General features: G+C 38.0%; 3 protein-coding genes across 4 annotated transcripts; 2 read left to right on the forward strand and 1 right to left on the reverse strand.

The window, feature by feature from the left end:
* Positions 1 to 3,511, reverse strand: LOC122289681 (pentatricopeptide repeat-containing protein At2g16880). 2 transcript variants are annotated; one of them, XM_043096895.1, is made up of 3 exons: positions 889 to 3,511; positions 636 to 645; positions 1 to 562 (listed from the first exon to the last, which is right to left on the reverse strand). In XM_043096895.1, exon 1 carries the CDS (start codon positions 3,303 to 3,305, stop codon positions 981 to 983), a length of 2,325 nt encoding a protein of 774 aa, XP_042952829.1. In that variant the 5' UTR covers positions 3,306 to 3,511; the 3' UTR covers positions 1 to 562; positions 636 to 645; positions 889 to 980. The 2 variants fall into 2 exon arrangements, with proteins under 2 accessions (XP_042952829.1, XP_042952821.1); XM_043096887.1 differs by having other exon boundaries at positions 1 to 645.
* A 56-nt stretch (positions 3,512 to 3,567) lies between these two features.
* LOC122289696 lies at positions 3,568 to 5,958 on the forward strand. The gene is made up of 3 exons (XM_043096907.1): positions 3,568 to 3,825; positions 3,931 to 4,276; positions 5,789 to 5,958. Exons 1-3 carry the CDS (start codon positions 3,593 to 3,595, stop codon positions 5,852 to 5,854), a joined length of 645 nt encoding a protein of 214 aa, XP_042952841.1. The 5' UTR covers positions 3,568 to 3,592; the 3' UTR covers positions 5,855 to 5,958.
* Positions 5,959 to 9,755: 3,797 nt separating this feature from the next.
* On the forward strand, positions 9,756 to 11,991 carry LOC122303627 (40S ribosomal protein S23-like). The gene is made up of 3 exons (XM_043115487.1): positions 9,756 to 10,124; positions 10,226 to 10,352; positions 10,720 to 11,991. The coding sequence occupies exons 1-3, from the start codon at positions 9,886 to 9,888 to the stop codon at positions 10,858 to 10,860; spliced, it is 507 nt and encodes a 168-aa protein (XP_042971421.1). The 5' UTR covers positions 9,756 to 9,885; the 3' UTR covers positions 10,861 to 11,991.
* Positions 11,992 to 17,815: the final 5,824 nt, after the last annotated feature.

The following is a 17,815-nucleotide window of genomic DNA, read 5'->3' on the forward strand; positions in this document are numbered from 1 at the left end:
TTGGTATTAAATCCAGTAACCTTCCACTATTCCGGGAATGCCGTTTAAGCTCAAGCTTATTGACAACCACAATGCTCCAACTATTAATAACAAGTCACTCTAGTAACTCATTTTCTGTCCTTTCCGGCCCAATCAATTTCAGTGGCACGTTAGAGTTCTGCGGTTGAATCCTTCGAATCTGGAAGAGATCAGTGGCACATATAGGTACATAAAAGGAAGACAACCTGCATTATATCCAATCAAGCTCGAGATCTGTTCTTGCCAAAGACGTTGCTCTTGTCAGGGTTAGGAGAAAGTCTGAGAGCTGCCAAAACACCTCAAGGCAATAAGCAACACAGAGGACAGTTGGTTTCACCTTCACAGAAAATGTGGAGAGCATCAGCAAAGCAGAAGGGAGGATATCTTGTCCTCGTTCCGGCAGAGGTGGCTTTTATCTCAAGTAGAACATCCTCCCCTGCCTTGTGCCAAGACATAGTTGCGAGACCGTTATGCAGAAGTTTCTCCTTTGTCAACTTCTAGCAATCTGTAGGTTCCCATTTTAAAACTATCCCCATTCTTGGCTAGATAGCCTTTAATTAAATTGAGAAAACATCAAATCATCCAGCAGCCCGTTTTCACCTTGAGCTATATCCTTTGTTGAGTGAGCCTGTAACATAGGTAATTCTTTTAATAAAGAATAAAAGAGGAAATAACTCACTCGGTATCATCGATTATCATCATATAACTGCAGCACCTCTTGTTACAGTTACATCACCTTCCAACATGAGTCAAGTAGTGTATACAAATAATTTTTTAAAACCATCCTCTCTAGGTCATTAATAGCTCCACTCTTCATCAGAACCATTTAGTATTTGAAGTAACAAGAATGAAAAAGTATTTAAAAAAAACCCTGAATTTCTTCCCATCTACGTGCAAAGCCATGCAAAAACATGATGATGAGTAACACCATTGGATACCGTCCATAAGAGATGTAGGAGTCACTAAGTTCGAGCAGCCTTTGATATACCCTTTCGCCTCTTGATCAGCCCATCCATCAAATTAAATAAGGTTGATTTATTGAGGGTGACACCTTTTTGAGTCGATTCTTCATAAAAGTGCATTGCGTCCTTGTATTTCCCTTGACTACACAGCTCGCTGATCTGTTCTGAATAAGCAATAGAACTTGAATCAGATTCCTTTAGGGATTCGTGAGTTACCACATCTTCCTTGGGCATTTGTGAGGGCTGATCATGTAAAGTTTCATTTTCAACCATTTTTGACATGAACTCCTCTGCTTCTTTAATCCTACCTGCATCTGTCAGCGCACCAAGGATGGCATTATATGTATACCGATCGGGCCCTAATTTCTTCTCCTCCATTTCTGCAAGAAGATCAAAAGCATCCTCAAATCTCCCTTCTTTACATAGGCTCGATATCAATGTGTTGTAAGTAACTGCATCAATAGATTTCCCCTTCGAAATCCATGTGTCGAAAAGCTTAAGAGCCTTTTCCAGCATTCCCTCTCTACAAAGTCCACGGAGAAGAATATTACACGTAATTACATCCGGCTTAAATGAATTATCAACCATTTTGTTGTGGAACTGAAATGCTTTCTCAATGTCACCCTCCCGGCAATAACCATGTATAATTGTGTTGTATGTAGTTTCATCAGGGACAAAACCACTCTCTAGAAGCTCATTCAACTTGTCTATTGCTTGATCAGTTTTTCCAAACTGGCATAGCCCTCCAATTATAGTGTTATAGGTGATAATACTGGGAAGGATCCCTTTCTTTTTCAGTGAATCCCAAACCTCCAAGGCTTTGCTCGGCTTTTCATCCTTAAAGTATCCCATCATCAAAGTTCCATAACTTACCTCATCAAGAATATAACCACGCTTACTGGCACCAGTAAGCAACTTGTATGCTTGATCAAGCTTCTTCTCCCCACAAAGAGTGTGTAGAATAGTATTAAGGGTAACAACATCCATCTTCAAGCCTTTCCTACCCATCTCATCCATCATTCTAAACGCTTTCTCCATGTTCCCTGCTTTACAGTACCCATTTATCAAAGTATTGTAGGTAAAACAATTGGGAGAAAACCCACTTTCTTCCATCTTCTTAACAGCATCACTTGCTTCATCCATTTTCCCTTCCTTAGAAAACCACTTAACCATTATATTGTGAGTAACCGTATTCGGCTTCACTCCTCTCTCACCCATTTCCTCAATCAAGTTAAATGCATCCGAACTGCTCTGCCACTCAAAACACCCATCAATCAGCGTGTTATACGTGACCGCATCTGGCAACAACTTCAAATTGTCCATCTCGTCTCTTAGCCTTAAAGCTTCTTCAATCTTACCCTCTTTACACAACCCCCAGATCAACATATTATAAGTCCAAACATCCGGCAACCAGTTGTCCTGCGTCATCAACTCCATAATCTTTGCAGCGTCCTTCAACCACCCCAATTTACAATACCCACAGACCAATATGTTATACGTGTTCCTGTTTGGCAACAATCCTCTATTCTTCATATCCAACAACAAGTCCCTCGCTTCCTTCAACCTCCCCTTTTTACAAAACGCGTCCAAAATCGTATTGTAAGTCACATTATCGGGCGAACAGCCAAAATCACCAATCTTATTAACCAAGTTCAGAGCTTCTCCAAACTTGTTCTCCAAACAATACCCATATATCAAAATATTAAAACTGTTCGTATTTGGCTTTACTCCTAATTTAACAGCATCGTTAAAGACTTCCCTGCACAGGGAGATGGAATAAGAAGATGGGTGTCGTACCAGGGCATTGAGGAGAGTATTGCAGGTGAGTAACTTGGGAGGGAGGCGAAGCTGCTTCATCTTCTTGAAAATCTGCGCGGCGAGGTGGGGTTGTTTCAACTGGACGTAGGCACCAATGGAAGTGTCTAGAAGTGCTTTACAGGGCCTGGGGACCTTGGGACTAGGGTGGAGGATGAGGCGGTGCAGCTGGTGCTGGCGATCAGAGGCGATGAAGGAGACAAGGAGGGACTTGGCGTCGGAGAATTTGCTGTGGGAGAAGAGGGAGGGGAGGATAGAGAGGAGGCACTCAGGGGAGGCGGTGAGCGAGGGAGAGTGCGATTGGAGAAACCTGAAGAAGGAGAGGAGGGTATAAGGACGGGAGGCTAGAGTTTTCGAGGAAAGGAGGGAAAGGAGGATGGGTTCGGTCAGGTGGGGAAGGTAGGGAGTCAGTGAATGGAGTGGAGCATTCGAGGAGGTCAGGATTTGGGTTATGGTTTGAAGGAGTTGCGGTTGGATTAATTGAGGCTTTGGAGATGAGGGAATATCCATGGCGTATCTCAAAGCGTGTTAGGGTTGTGGCATCTGGACAATTGGGAGAGACAAAGTAATGGTGTAGGGTTTCTCAGAGAAGAAGAAGAAGAAGAAGAAGAATGGAGCCAGCCAATCAAATAAAAAACGACAACGTTGATATGTTGTTGTGGAGAAGGTACGTCGTATAGTCTAGATGAGGTTTTAGTAATTAAATCCTGTGAAAACGGCCGCGTCGTTTAATGGATAAGTCCAGACTGATCCGTGGCTTACACCAATCGTTGCGTTGCCAGGGCTGCATCAAGGATATGCTCGATCCTCGTCTCTGTCTCTGTCTCTGTCTCTCTCTCTCTCTCAAAGTGGGTGGGAAAATGAATGGCTCAGGTGACTCAAAGCCGGCGCCAGAGGTGATAGAGCTGCAGCCAATCGAAGCCACTCCGGCGAGCTTCGAAGAGTACGGCCAAGTCATTGAGGCTTCCCCCGATGGCGACGAGTTCGGACCCCAAGATGCTCAACTAGACCTCAGTCGTGGCGTTCCCAGGTAAAATTATCAACAAACATGATAAGCCCCGCTCTTCTTATTACCCCTTTTTTGCCTAAAATATGTTTAGAGGAATCTGTGATGGTGGAATGCTTATATTAACAGGTTTTACATTATGCAACTCGAAAACCGACCACTTAAGATCTCTACAATCACGCATCACGCAAGTGTGACCCAATGCCTTGGTTCGGTCGGTGGTCATGTTTGGTATCTTGGAATTGCTAAGCCGTCCATTGTGGACGGCATTGAAAAAGACAAGGATGACACGGGCAGGAACACTCTGCAATCTCCTTGTGGTCATTTCTATGTGCCTCCTGTTGTCGAGGATGTCCGCGTTTTCAGAGTTGCGGGTCCCAAGTTTCTTAAGCTGAACCGAGGGACATGGCATGCTGGGCCGCTGTTTAAGGATCATACAATGGCCTTTTACAATTTAGAGTTGAGCGACACCAATGTGAGCTTTCTCTCGAACTAATTCTTTGTTTTTACATGCCTTTAGAGTATAGAAATACTCATTTCTCCCCTTAAAAGACTTAATAGGAGAATTATAGTAACTCCTTATAAAATCCAGGATGAATTTGTTAAGTCATGTGGGACTTCTCAATACGCCCCCTCACGTGTGACTTCTCAATACGCTCCCTCAAGTGTAACTCATTTCTTCCCTTAAAAGACCTAATAGGAGAAGTATGGTAATTCCTTATAAAGTCCAGGATGAGTTTGTTCCTAAGTCATGTGGGACTTCTCAATACGCCCCCTCACGTGTGGGCTGGTATTTCCTGTACCATCAGCGTTGGTAGGTCGCGAGAGCCCATCATTGGTCATAGGTAGCCGGCTTTGATACTATATAGAAACACTCATTTTTTCCCTTAAAAGGTCTAATAGGAGGAGTATGGTAACTCATTATAAAGTCCAGGATGAGTTTGTTCTTAAGCCGTGTTGGACTTCTCAATATGCCCCCTCACGTGTGGGCTGATATTTCCGGTACCATTATCGTAGCTAGGTCGCAAGAGTCCATCATCGGTCATAAGTTAACCTGCTCTGATACCATATAGAAACACCAATTTCTTCCATTAAAAGGCCTAATAGGAGGAGTAGGGTAACTCCTTATAAAGCCTATGATGAGTTTGTTCCTAAGCCGTGTGGGAATTCTCAATAAGAAGAATATGCAAAAGCTATGTAGGAATTTGAATGTGTATATCCATTTATTTGTTTTCTAGATTAGCTTTAGGACTCCCCTGATTAGAACATTTAAGTTTTTCCCCGTCAGGAATTTGGGGATATTTATTTCCCTCCCCTGGTCAGTTAACATTCAATTGGAATTCCAGAAGTTGATTGAAGTCGGCATTATTGTAGATGTAATCAATCAAGCTGATGATATGCCTTTGTGAAGCCAATTCTGCCTATACCCAAACCTGTGTGTTCTCGTTGATGTACATGTCACATGTGTGTTTATGTTCTAGTAATCGTTTTCTTGTCTTTGCTTTGGATGAAGTTGCAAAAATGTATGTAATCGTCTTAGTTTGTATATTTTGTTAATATTAGGTTGCTAACAAGCTAGAGTGAATTACTGGCAAGTATCGAAGCCTTGGTTGGTATGCTCTAATGGAGTTAGTCTTTATTAGCACGTGTTCAGAAGAATTAGGATCCTATTGAAGAAAGGCAGAGTGTGTGGTATCTAGGCTTAAAGGGAAATTATCAATACAAAAAAGGCAAAAACCTAGACCAGGAACTGATTGATTATTATAGTTGGAATAGCTATAGTTTTGCATCATTGCAATGTTATGAACTAATGGAATAGAAGATTCTGGCTGGCTGAACCCCGTTTTCTATGTATCTTAATGTATTAGCCGTCTGATAACATTGCATGCCTCTCAGTATTATAGTTTGCTCTATTTGGTGAGGAGCTTTCATCAAATAGAGCTCTGCGGCCTCTGTTTCTAGGCATGACATGCTATTTCCTGTTTAGGTGGTTGATCACACGACACACAGCTTCATCCGCAAAAACGGAGTGATCTTTTCCATCAATGACTAGTTAACTTTCAACTGCTCTGTTTTCAGCATATGCTACTGCTATTCCAGATGGTATGTATTACGATATAATCACATAATAAAATGCCCAGGGATTTTTTTTTTTTTTAATTTTTATAAGTAATAAAATGCCAAAGGAATAATCTAGATATCTCACAAATGCACTCTTCTTGCTTTCTCTTTAATGCGTGTGTATACAATCGTGATTTATTTTTCCTATGGGCTCTAGATAGATACCTTTCTGAATTTTTCAACCCTAATGAAGTTAGTCCAATAGCCTAAAATGTTGAAGAATTATCCCGCATTGCTTGTGGACAAGGTCTTAGACATGTTTATAAGTAATAAGCAATCATCTTTTTTTAAATCGGTTTTATGAAATGAGTTACGTCCAATAAGAGATGCGTGATAGCAAAATCCCACACTTATAATAAGTGTATGGTTGGAATGTATGGTTTTTCTTCAACAAAATAAGACATGCTTGAAATTTAGTAAATCATGTAAAAAGTTTGTCGATGAAGTTGGTAAGACAAAGTATCTTTAACAAAAGTAGAAAGTTCCTTTTTATCTAACTTGGATAAGGTTGTTATCTCTAAACGTCTATAGAAAAGCAAGCAACTCCTTGGTTTGGCAAATGGATGCGAGCTCAAAGCGGTGAACATGTGTCCTCTTTGGCAACAAAAAGAGACTCCGAATATGATATGAATAACGATAACTATATAATTCTTTTAAGGTCCTCTTTTTTTTTTAAATCAACTAAAATTTTATACGACTAGTACTCATTCAGATAAAATTGTAAAAATATTTGTTTTCCATGAAACTTCCGATGAGATTTCTCCGACGGGGATTCTCAAGGAACTCGTCTATGAACTAGATAGTAATAGCATGTCCCAACCTCTCTATGTTTTGTTTTGTTTTTTGAACTTAAATATATAATCTAGATATTATTAAGCTCAAACGAATAACGATCAAGACTTTTCTATTTTTCTAATAAAAAATGGGGATAATCGGATGTAATTTTTTACTTCAACGAAATTACAATATAAAAATGTTGAGGTGGTGTGTCAAATACATATAATAAAGTGTTTTTATATGATATAATTTGATTTAAAAGATTATTTTTAAAATATAAATTTTATAAATAAAATATTACCATTTAAATGGTATAAAAAATGTGCTTTATACATTAATTTAAGAATTTTTTATTAGCACTGTGTCTGGAAACGGCACACATTAGTTTAATAATAAAATAACTTGTTACAATAACGCCCAATCGTTGCAATAGAAAAAAAAAAAAATGCTAATTCGCCCCCTCAAAGTGCCCCGACATTTCTCCAAGTGTACTTTAAAAAATAAAATAAAATACAGTTCCCCCACCTCCCCTAAAACGCCACACTTTGAAAGTGCGTTTTTTTAAAGTGTGATTTTTTTTTAAGATAAATGATATTTTTAGTAATGGAATATATAAGCGTCTTGTAATTATTTTAAAAAAATTAATAAATATAAGATTTATATAAAAAAATTAACTTTTTAATAATACATTCTTTTTTTTTTAAAAAATTACGTGGTATTTACACATTCAACAATTGTATATAGAATTATTCTTTTTTTAATATTTAGAAAACAAAAAAATATTACACTAATGAGCAAAGTGGGAGGCAAAGTAGCATTGTCTTAAAAAGAAAAAAAAAGAATGATATTTACAATTTTAGTATGTATAAATCACACGCATTCCTTTAAAAAAAATAGATAAATTTAAAATTTATAAGAATTTTTTTTAATAATAAAATCCCTTTTAAAAAATAATAACTAGCTTTTGCATACCCTGAATTATCTCTAGCGTTAATTAATAAATCTCGAATTCCAACCGTTGGATGAAATCCGAGATTACAGCTCCAAAAAAGAACAGGGACCAATCCGTAATAATTTACAAAGATTATAACATTCCTGTCAATTGGAGTAACGTAATCTTCCAACAGCTCTTCTACGTACAGTTGCTCTATGTAAACGGCGAGTAAGCGGCTGTCCCACGTCAGCTGATATTTAAAAAAAAAAAAATTGAAAAACAAGAGTTCTGGATTCCCACTTTGGTGCTCGACCTCAATCTCGTCTTCGGGAATCGGCATGGTGTTGTTCCTTCAGATCGTACGGTTACGTGGTCTTCGGCATTGGTGATCTTTGTCGTGTGGGTCTTTGTCGCATGTCTTCTTCATCTTCATGGGTTTACTCTTACATTATTTTGCTGTTTAATTGCAGTAGTTAGGGAGCTCTAACAGTCTTTGGCTTCAAATCAAGATAAAGCATTACAGAATAAGCAAGACTTAAAAGTGCTCCTTGAACGAGATCATATGCCTGCAAAGAAAAAACATTAGAAATGTCAGCCAGATAAGTTAAAAGCCATTGAAAAAATATATGTTAGCAACTTGAGTACTTCTAAAGGTATTTGCCAGATATTACACAGAAAAGTAGCAAGCATCAAGCTTTGCCATGGCTTGCACGTGAGAATGCTATATTTAAACTAATGTTACAAGTCCAAAAGACAGTTCAGTTAGACAAAGAGGCTGCGCTTCGTGTGGAAGAAACACAGGGAGGGAGGGAATTGGGGAGGGAAACAGAGGAGATGAAAAACTAAGAAACGGGAAGAAGCAGTTTTTCATTTTTGAACAAACGATGCGTTAAACTGAGAAATTTTTGAATGAAACGGTGCGTTTTGTGTTTTCCATGTCAACACCGTTTATGCACCGACTGTATGGATCGACTGCATCCAGCTTTTTTCAAAAAATAGATATTTATATCACGCACAACGAATATCAGGATTAGGGTTTCACAAGTCGACACTTTCTCTCTTCTTCCAGCTCTCTTTTGCTATAGCCGAGGAAACTACCACTCAGCCACCATGGGGTGAGTATCTTACCTTCCTCTTAATTATTTTTCTTGATGAAATTTATCGACAATCTTCATTAATTTTTTTTTCTTATATTATTCCTGCATCGTTTTAGTAATGGTTCTTTATTGTTGGGTTGAAGGTATTCAGTAAATTGAAATAAAGCGTATAGCGCGTTAGCTTTGCGTTCTAAGCAACCAAAAATTTATTTAGATTGTATTTTTATCTCTTTTTTTTTATTATTTTATTTAACTTTGTATGTTTCGTTGCTTTGTATGTGGAAGTTCTCGAGTAGTCATACCAGGTAGCGTACTGGGCTTATTTTCTACGGTTCCATTAGTTGGTTCGGATGATTCATGATGGCGTTTTAAGTACTTTGGCTTTTTAGTTAATCCTGGAAAGTTCAAATAAATAAAATTGAGTATTTGTCTGTGATAGAAACTTTCCTATGTTAATGAGTCTAATCTAACTGATTGCATGCCCCGTAGAATCAGTCATGGTGCGCTTGGTGATGCCCACGGACATTTCTTTGTAAAAGGACTTGGAAGGAATTGAACTCTGAGGATACTTTGTTTTTCATGGGTGATGCTTAGGAGGGTGGTGGATCTTCTAGCTTGTTATAATAGTCTAGATGACATTCCTTATGCAACTGCTGTTTGTAGGATGATTCCTTTATGTCGTATGTTTGGCTTGAAATGAATGAGAGGAACTAAGAAGATAGGGAGCGTTCTTTGGATGAGCTTATAAATCTTTTCTTTCACACTTTTATTTTTTGGTTTTCTGCTATTGTATTCAATGTAATTAGCATTAATGACTTTCTTGTATCATTTTCTAGTTCCTAGACTGTAACTAGGTGTTTTCTTGAGTATACTTCCTGTGTGGGCAACGCCTTTTGTTATGTTTTAGTAAAACTATTTTACCTAATAATAAAAAGACTATCGAAACTGCCAACCTCTATTTGGGATCACTTCACTTCTACTTTAAGTGCTAATCTTATATGCCTCTTGATCTTACTGGTAAATCATTATCTATTAATATGTACCTTGGGTTTACAATTGTTAATTTGGTGCATTGTTTTGGCGATCAATAAATTTATGATTTAAAGAAAATGCATGTGTTGTGAATATATTTAGGTGTTTTCTTTTATATACTCCATGTACATAGGCATTACACCGATTTCATTTGTATTAATAAAGGTTTTTTTTGCTTATCAAAATAAAAATATTTGTGTTATGCAGGAAGACTGTGGAATGGGAGCTGGTCGTAAGCTCAAATCCCATCGTAGAAGGCAGAGGTGGGCTGACAAGTCATATAAGAAGTCCCACATGGGAAATGAGTGGAAAAAACCATTTGCTGGATCATCCCATGCAAAAGGCATTGTCCTAGAAAAGATGTGAGATTATTTTTACTACCTTTCTCTTGTTTCATGAAATATTTTCTACAGGTGGCATCAACTCACCGTGGGAAGTAAATATTTAATATTGGTCGTTGCAGTGGCATTGAGGCTAAGCAGCCAAACTCTGCTATCAGAAAATGTGCTCATGTTCAGCTGATCAAGAATGGAAAAAAGATTGCAGCTTTTGTACCTAATGATGGTTGCTTGAACTACATTGAGGAGAATGTAAGTAATGAAAAGCTGCAGGAATACCCCCCCACCCCCCAACAACCCAAAATTAGAAATAAAAAAGTGTAAAAAACACAAAGGGAGAAGCTGAATTTTTGAATATTTTACTTCCCAAATTCTAACTCATTCCCATTTGATGTCAACTATTGCTCCAAGGTGTAAACTACTTTTGACCCTTGAAAAAAAAAGAAAAAAGAAAGAAGCTGAATACGTGCTAGATAAGTTTGTGCTCGATAAGCTGAATGGTTGCTTGACCTCTGTAGAGATGTGCAATTTTTAGAATGTGTAATTTCCATTTTCCACAAAATTAATATTGGAATGCCCCCTTTCTCTGTTTGATACATCCCTGGCGTGTTTGGTGCAGGATGAGGTATTGATTGCAGGATTTGGGCGAAAGGGGCATGCTGTGGGAGATATCCCTGGAGTTAGATTCAAGGTTGTGAAGGTATCTGGTGTGTCTCTACTGGCTCTCTTCAAGGAGAAAAAGGAAAAGCCAAGGTCATAGGTTCATTGTGGGGAGGCCTTTTGTTATTGACCTATTTTATTTTATCTCACTTCTCTTTTTGGTTGATGATGCTTGGTATTCAAAGGGTACTTGCAACAACTATTCGGTAAGAAGTTTCTATGTGAGTTGTTTACTAGCTAATTTACAACCTCGTTCTGTCCTTGAAAATTCAAATTTTGGAAATTGAGTGCTAATTATTTTTAGGAATACCTGGTCGGTAACTTCCTGGATTTTGTCCCCATTGGAATTCGTCTCTTGTACATTTTATTGAGAACAACTCCTTATAAAGCCTTTTCGTTAGAGGCCAACTTAATGGAAGACATGAGTTAAAAATAAAAAAAAATAAAAAAAATTTGCTTTGCACCGGCCTGTCTTTTACCAAGGGATTACTCACCTCCAATAATAGTCTACCATGCCAGTGATTCCACACAATTCATATCAAGGTTATCATATTGGATAATCAACATTTCTTCAAAAACTCTACAAGATGCCTTAACCCAATCGAACGTTTTGAGTTTCTTGCAAATTTCAGATTTAGTGCCCAATTCCATCAACCACCAGTTTCGGCTCCACCATCTCTATTGCACCCACCATGTTTGTAGGCCACCATCTCCATTGTCCACCATTTTTGTCGCCCACCAAGGGTTGGTCATGGCTCACATTAGTGGTCAGGTATTCTTTATTGTATAAATACATTGGATAATCAACATCTGTACATGGATCACTGAAAGTTTAATAAACATACCAAAATGAGCCAAAGAACAACATAAAATCCAGACAATTAGATTTTCGTACTTTTCACCATTAGATTTTCCTAATGCCAAAGAATCAAAAACTTTTGCAGTGAAAAATAAAATATGAATCTGGGTCTCTGATGGTAAGAATGGAGAGAATATATCTTATTTTTCAAATCCTTGGGCTTCCATTTGCAACTCTGAGCCTCGGGAATGAAGTCAACCAACTCATCATTCCCAGTGATCTATGCCCTCAAGAAGAAATCGATGATCTTGTCATTTGGCAAATGAAATCTGTGCCCTCAACGCATCCATATCACTCATGAGTGAGAGGAGCTGTGAGGGGCTTTGAAGATGAGAGAGGGCTCTAGATTTTTTAGATCTTAGTGTGGGGGGGAACGATGAGATGTAGCTAGTGTTATTTCCTGATGTGCAATCACATAGTAGTTCTAATAGAAGGCTTACGTGGCTACAAACCACCTTGTTTAGAGGTGGTCTGCTGCACCCCAAAATGTTGTGACTAACCACCCATCCAGCCTGGTGGTCCTAGCCACATCTCGAGAGGTGTGCAGATAGCTTGTGCAAGTGGGCAGGTATTCCTTTTTCTCGATAAAAGATAGTTTATGTATACAGATAATCGTATAAGCGGTATGTCTGTCCTCTACCAGAAAACAATCTTCTATTAGGTAAATGTCACATAGGCTCTCCATTGGAACTACTATGTGATTGCACATTAGTAGGAAATGTTGACTACTCCTCCTCTCACCCATTCTCACACTGAGATCTGAAAGAATCCTAAGCCCCCTCTCATCTCTAGACTCTAGAACCCCTCTCATCCATGAGTAATATGGATGTGTTGTCTCCGAAACTGCAACCATGGATGAGATTTCATCCTCTGGATGACAAGATGGACTTCTTCTTGAGGGCAAAGATTACTGGGAATGATGAGTTAGTCAACTTCATTCTGAAGCTCAGGGTTGCAAATAGGAGCCCTGGGATTTGAAAAGGAAGATACACTCTCCATTTGTATCATCAGAGACCCATATTCATATTTTATTTTCCCTTGCAAAAGTTTGTGATTCTTTGGCATTAGGAAAACCTAGTTGTTTGGATTTTATGCCGTTATTTGGCTCATTTTTGTATGTTTATTAAACTTTCAATCATCCATGAACAAATGTTGATTATACAATAAAAAAAATACCTGACCACTAATGTGCGCCATGAACACCCCTTGGTGGGCGAAGAAACTGGTGGCTAACGGAACTGGACGGATAAGAAATTTGTGAGGGGATCAAAACGCTCGTTAGACTAGGTTAAGGTATCCTATTGAGTTTCTAAAGAAATGTTGATTATTTAATTTGATGACCTTTATGTGACTTGTGTGGAATCACTAGCGTGACAAACTATTATTGGAAGTTAGTAATCCCTTTACAATAGATGGACTGATGTAAAACAATTTTGTTATGTATATTTGATTCAACCACAATCGAGTCTATTTTATTCATTCATAATTTAAACGGTGAAATGATACCGATTGTATATCAATTCTTTTTAAAATTGCATTAAGAAATGATGTGTTGTGATTCCTAGTGAATTCCCGGCTTATTTTTCTAGTGAATTACTTGGTCTTGGTGATACACTCTCTCCAAGATCTAAGGTTCAAATTCTTTTGGGTGCAAATAATTTTTAGGGTCATTGGATTGGGAGATTTTTTTTTTTTTTTTAAATTACTCAAGATGTACTTGCAAGAAATTCCTTATTAAGTGTTTATGCACTTGGAATTAATTAGAATGCTGGTCTCGAACAACTGGTGACAAATCAAAAACCAATTTTTTTTGGGCATCCTCAAATTGAAAAACTGATTCTTTTTTCTTTCTATTTAGGATAGTGATAGGGTTACTACCCTATGACTAACCCTATTACTGTCAATTTACTACTTATAAATTATTTGAAATTTTTATTTTATTATTTTCTTTTGAGTATTTTTTTAACATATTTAATCATTAAGAAAAAATTTTAAAAATATATAATTTTATTAATAATCACTTTCTTAATTATTATGTAGTAGAAGGGTTGTAATCATATCATTTTTAAATCATTAAGTAAATGAGTAGGAAGGTTGTAACCTTATTATTTTCCTTCCGTTTATATCTTCAACTAGAAGTGTAGATCTGTATAGTATGGTGCCACAGATTAGCATGATATAAATCGGACCAATGGATCGCAGTTTAAAAGCAAATAATTATACGATTGGGCTTCTTTGACCCAGAGGTTGGAGTTTTCAATTTACAAGATAAATAGAAAGATCAACTATGTACTGTTTGCATTAAAACCAACGAATGTTTTTATGGACAAAAAAATATTATGAGTAATGGTATACACTATATAACTATTTTATTTACATTTTATTATATATGATATGACGTATTTATTATAATTTAATGATAAAGAAATATGTAATAAATGATCATTCAATATGCATATTGTAATAAAAAATTTTCAAATACTATAGATGCAATATGCATTCGAGGCCAAGGTATTGACAGAAACTTCAAATCATTAGAGACCAAATGATGATAAGCCATAATGAGGCAGTTATGGTTAGGACTGTTCACCTAAACCTGCTAATGCGAAAATGTGATGTTTCGACCTGATCCAAAAATGGTTGGTTCCGAAAGGAGTACTCTCGAACCGTCTGGATTAGCCGAACAACCGAAATTGAAAATACATTTTAGAAGAATCAGATTTTCCGAACCGAATTGGGGTATGGGGGGATGAGGGGCTGGAAAGAAGAAATATTTTATTTTCTGTTGTTTTCTTAGCAAACAAACAGAATCTCAAACCAAACATAATTATATGGTAAAAACCTGGGCAAAATAAATCTCCTCGAATCCTTTCTCTCTTCCTCTGTCAATTAGCAAGCACAAACCTTCTTGCATCCCAATTAATTTTCTTGAATTATTTCTCTTTTCCTTTATTAATTAGCAAGCACAAACCTCCTTGCGTCCCGATTAATCTCCTTGAATCCCTTTGTCTCTTCTTCCGTCAAATTACGAGCTAAAATATTCACCAAAGGCAAATTAAAAAGCATAAAAAACGCAACCAAATAGCCATTATTTCATTTCCATATTTAAGAAAATCAGAATTGAAAAAGACCAAAAACCAAAACCATAAATGTACCCAAGATTTTCATTCAAGCATAAACAAAGAGTAAATAGTAAGAAATACTCAAAAAAAGCTAGAGGAAACTGGGGTTAGGATTTAATGGAAATACTTTCTACACTCTTGCACCCATATGTTCATATAGCAAAGTTCTCTGAGCGTCCATGGCTAAAGGAAGTGTGTTGGAGACTGGTCGGAGATAGAGATGATTCTAAATAAAAGAAGAGACGAAATTTAATGTGGTTCGGCAATTGCTTACGTCCACAGCTGCTGTAACTTCACTATGAAATAATTTTTACAAAAATTCACTCTCTGTAAACTCTCTCTACTCACCTACTTTCTTTCTCTCTTCTTTCTTCCACAGCTCTCCTCTGCACAATTAAGCTCTCCTATTTATAGGAGATTAACCCACTTTCGGTGCAGCAATTTGCTGCATCAATTACGGAGAGTGGGTTGAGTGTGTGCCTAATAAACTAAGAAAACAAATGGTGGGTGGGTGCCTTTCGGTGCATTAAATATATGCAATGCATAACCCACTAACCCACTAATTATTGTCTTCACTCGTAACAATCTCCCACTTGGAGACAAATGAGTCTAGATATCTTCATAGCAACCATCACAGCAACTTCAAGTCATGCCTTTAAGTACGGAGGCCAACTGAAACTACACACAACTTCAATTTGTCAGCAGTAACTACTTTTGTGAGCATGTCTGCTGGGTTCTCTGCTCCTCGAATCTTCTCAAGTATCAGTTGTCCACTATCAAGAAGAGATCGGATAAAATGGTATCGCAACTGTATGTATTTCATTCTGGAATGAAATGCTGGATTATTTACAAGAAAAATAGCACTCTGACTATCACTGTGCAGAATACCTTTTTCATTCTTCTTTCCCAATTCTTTTAAGAATGACTGCAACCAAACCATTTCCTTCCCCGCTTCAGTTATAGCAACGTATTCCGTTTCTGTAGTTAATAGAGCAACAATCTTCTGTAACTTAGAAGCCCACGATACAGCTGTATCACCCAGCGTATACACAAATCCAGTAGTACTTTTTCTGCTGTCAACGTCACCTGCTAAATCAGCATCTACATATCCCTGTAGTTTTAAACCTGCTTTTGTAAAGCATAGTGATGTATCTGAAGAGCCTTGTAGATATCTTAAAATCCACTTTACTGCTTTCCAATGTTGCGTTCCTGGATTATTCATGTACCTGCTCACAGCTCTCACTGCTTGTGCAATATCTGGCCTTGTACAGACCATGGCGTACATAAGACTACCAATAGCAGATGCATAGGGTATTCCTTTCATGCATTCTTGCTCTTCCTCCGTCTTTGGTGACTGATCCTTAGTTAGTCGAAAATGACTAGCTAAGGGTGTGCTCACTGGTTTCGCCTTATTCATGTTAAACCTTCTGAGCATCTTCCTTACATACTCCTCCTGCGAGAGCTTAAGAGTATCATTAGTCATGTCTCTAGTACTTCTCATACCAATGATTTGTTTTGCAGCATCCAAATCTTTCATCTCAAACCGCTTTGACAACTGCTTCTTCAGTTTATTGATCTCCTCGATACTTGACCCTGCAACGAGCATATCATCCACATACAATAGTGGGATAATATAAGAGTTGTCAAAGTTCTTCATATAGCAACAATGGTCAGCATGTAGCCTTGTAAATCCATTACTGCACATGAAGTTGTCAAACTTTCGGTACCATTGTCGTGAACCTTGTTTTAGACCATACAAGCTTTTATTCAGTTTGCAAACTAGATTCTCTTTTCCCTTCACTGAGAATCTTTGTGGCTGGTGCATATAGATGTCTTCCTCCAAATCACCATGAAGGAATGCAGTCTTCACATCTAACTGCTCAAGATGTAGATTCTCTACAACCACAATTGCCAACACTAGCCTGATTGTGGTCAATTTTACAACTGGGGAGAAAATGTCTGTGTAGTCGATACCTTCCTTTTGTTGAAACCCCTTCACGACCATTTTGGCTTTGTAGCGCTTTCTAACATTGTGTTCTTCATTGCTCATGTCATCTGGCTTTATTCGTAGGAGTGAAAGATGTAGTTTCTTCCCATAGAGATGATCCTTTATCTGCATTCTCCAGTAGGCAAAGTATGTACAGTCAAATTTCTCGATACCAGTACCTTTAGCTTCTTCTCTAGCCATACCTTTACAAATGAGTTCAAATTTGAACAAACAAAGATCACCATTGTGTCCGAAATACTCGAATTAGTTGGAAACGAGTCCGGAATCGTCAAAATTGGATCAAAATTGAGTTTAAATAGGCCAAAACAGTTTCGGCCAACCAGAGTGCTATAAGTGGCAGGATGACGTCAGCTCGGCTCAGGAACACTGCTCGGCTCAGGCGCGTGAAAGAAACACGCGGAACACCCCTAGGGCACGTGGTGGCATGTGGGAGAGTGGCTTTCACGCGTCTTCCTCCTCTAGGGGCGTGTGGGTGCGTGAAGGTCAGTCGTCTTCAACCTCAGGTGTGCGTGGGGGCGCATAAATTGCAGTAGATGCACGCGCTGATCTTCTCGAGACGCGTGTGGGCTCTTCCGACCTCCGTTTCTGATTCCATTTGCTGCAACGGGTTCGTCTCGATGCAAGGAACACCCTGGAGTTGTCAAAAATTGATTTTGACCAACTTGAATTTTCAGACAGCTCAAACCAGAGCTTTGATACCAGTTGTTGGAGACTGGTCAGAGATAGAGATGATTCTAAATAAAAAGAGAGACGAAATTTAACGTGGTTCAGCAATTGCCTATGTCCACAGCTACTGTAACTTTATTATGAAATAATTTTTACAAAAATTCTCTCTGTAAACTCTCTCTACTCACCCACTTTCTTTCTCTCTTCTTTCTTCCACACGCTCTCCTCTACACAATTAAGCTCTCATATTTATAAGAGAGCAACCTACTTTCGGTGCATCAATTACGGAGAGTGGGTTGAATGTGTGCCTAATAAACTAAGAAAACAAATGGTAGGTGAGTGCCCTTTGATGCATTAAATATATGCAATGCATAACCCACTAACCCACTAATTATTGTCT

Source organism: Carya illinoinensis, chromosome 1 (genome assembly GCF_018687715.1).
Source record: "Carya illinoinensis cultivar Pawnee chromosome 1, C.illinoinensisPawnee_v1, whole genome shotgun sequence".
Classification (NCBI taxonomy): domain Eukaryota; kingdom Viridiplantae; phylum Streptophyta; class Magnoliopsida; order Fagales; family Juglandaceae; genus Carya; species Carya illinoinensis.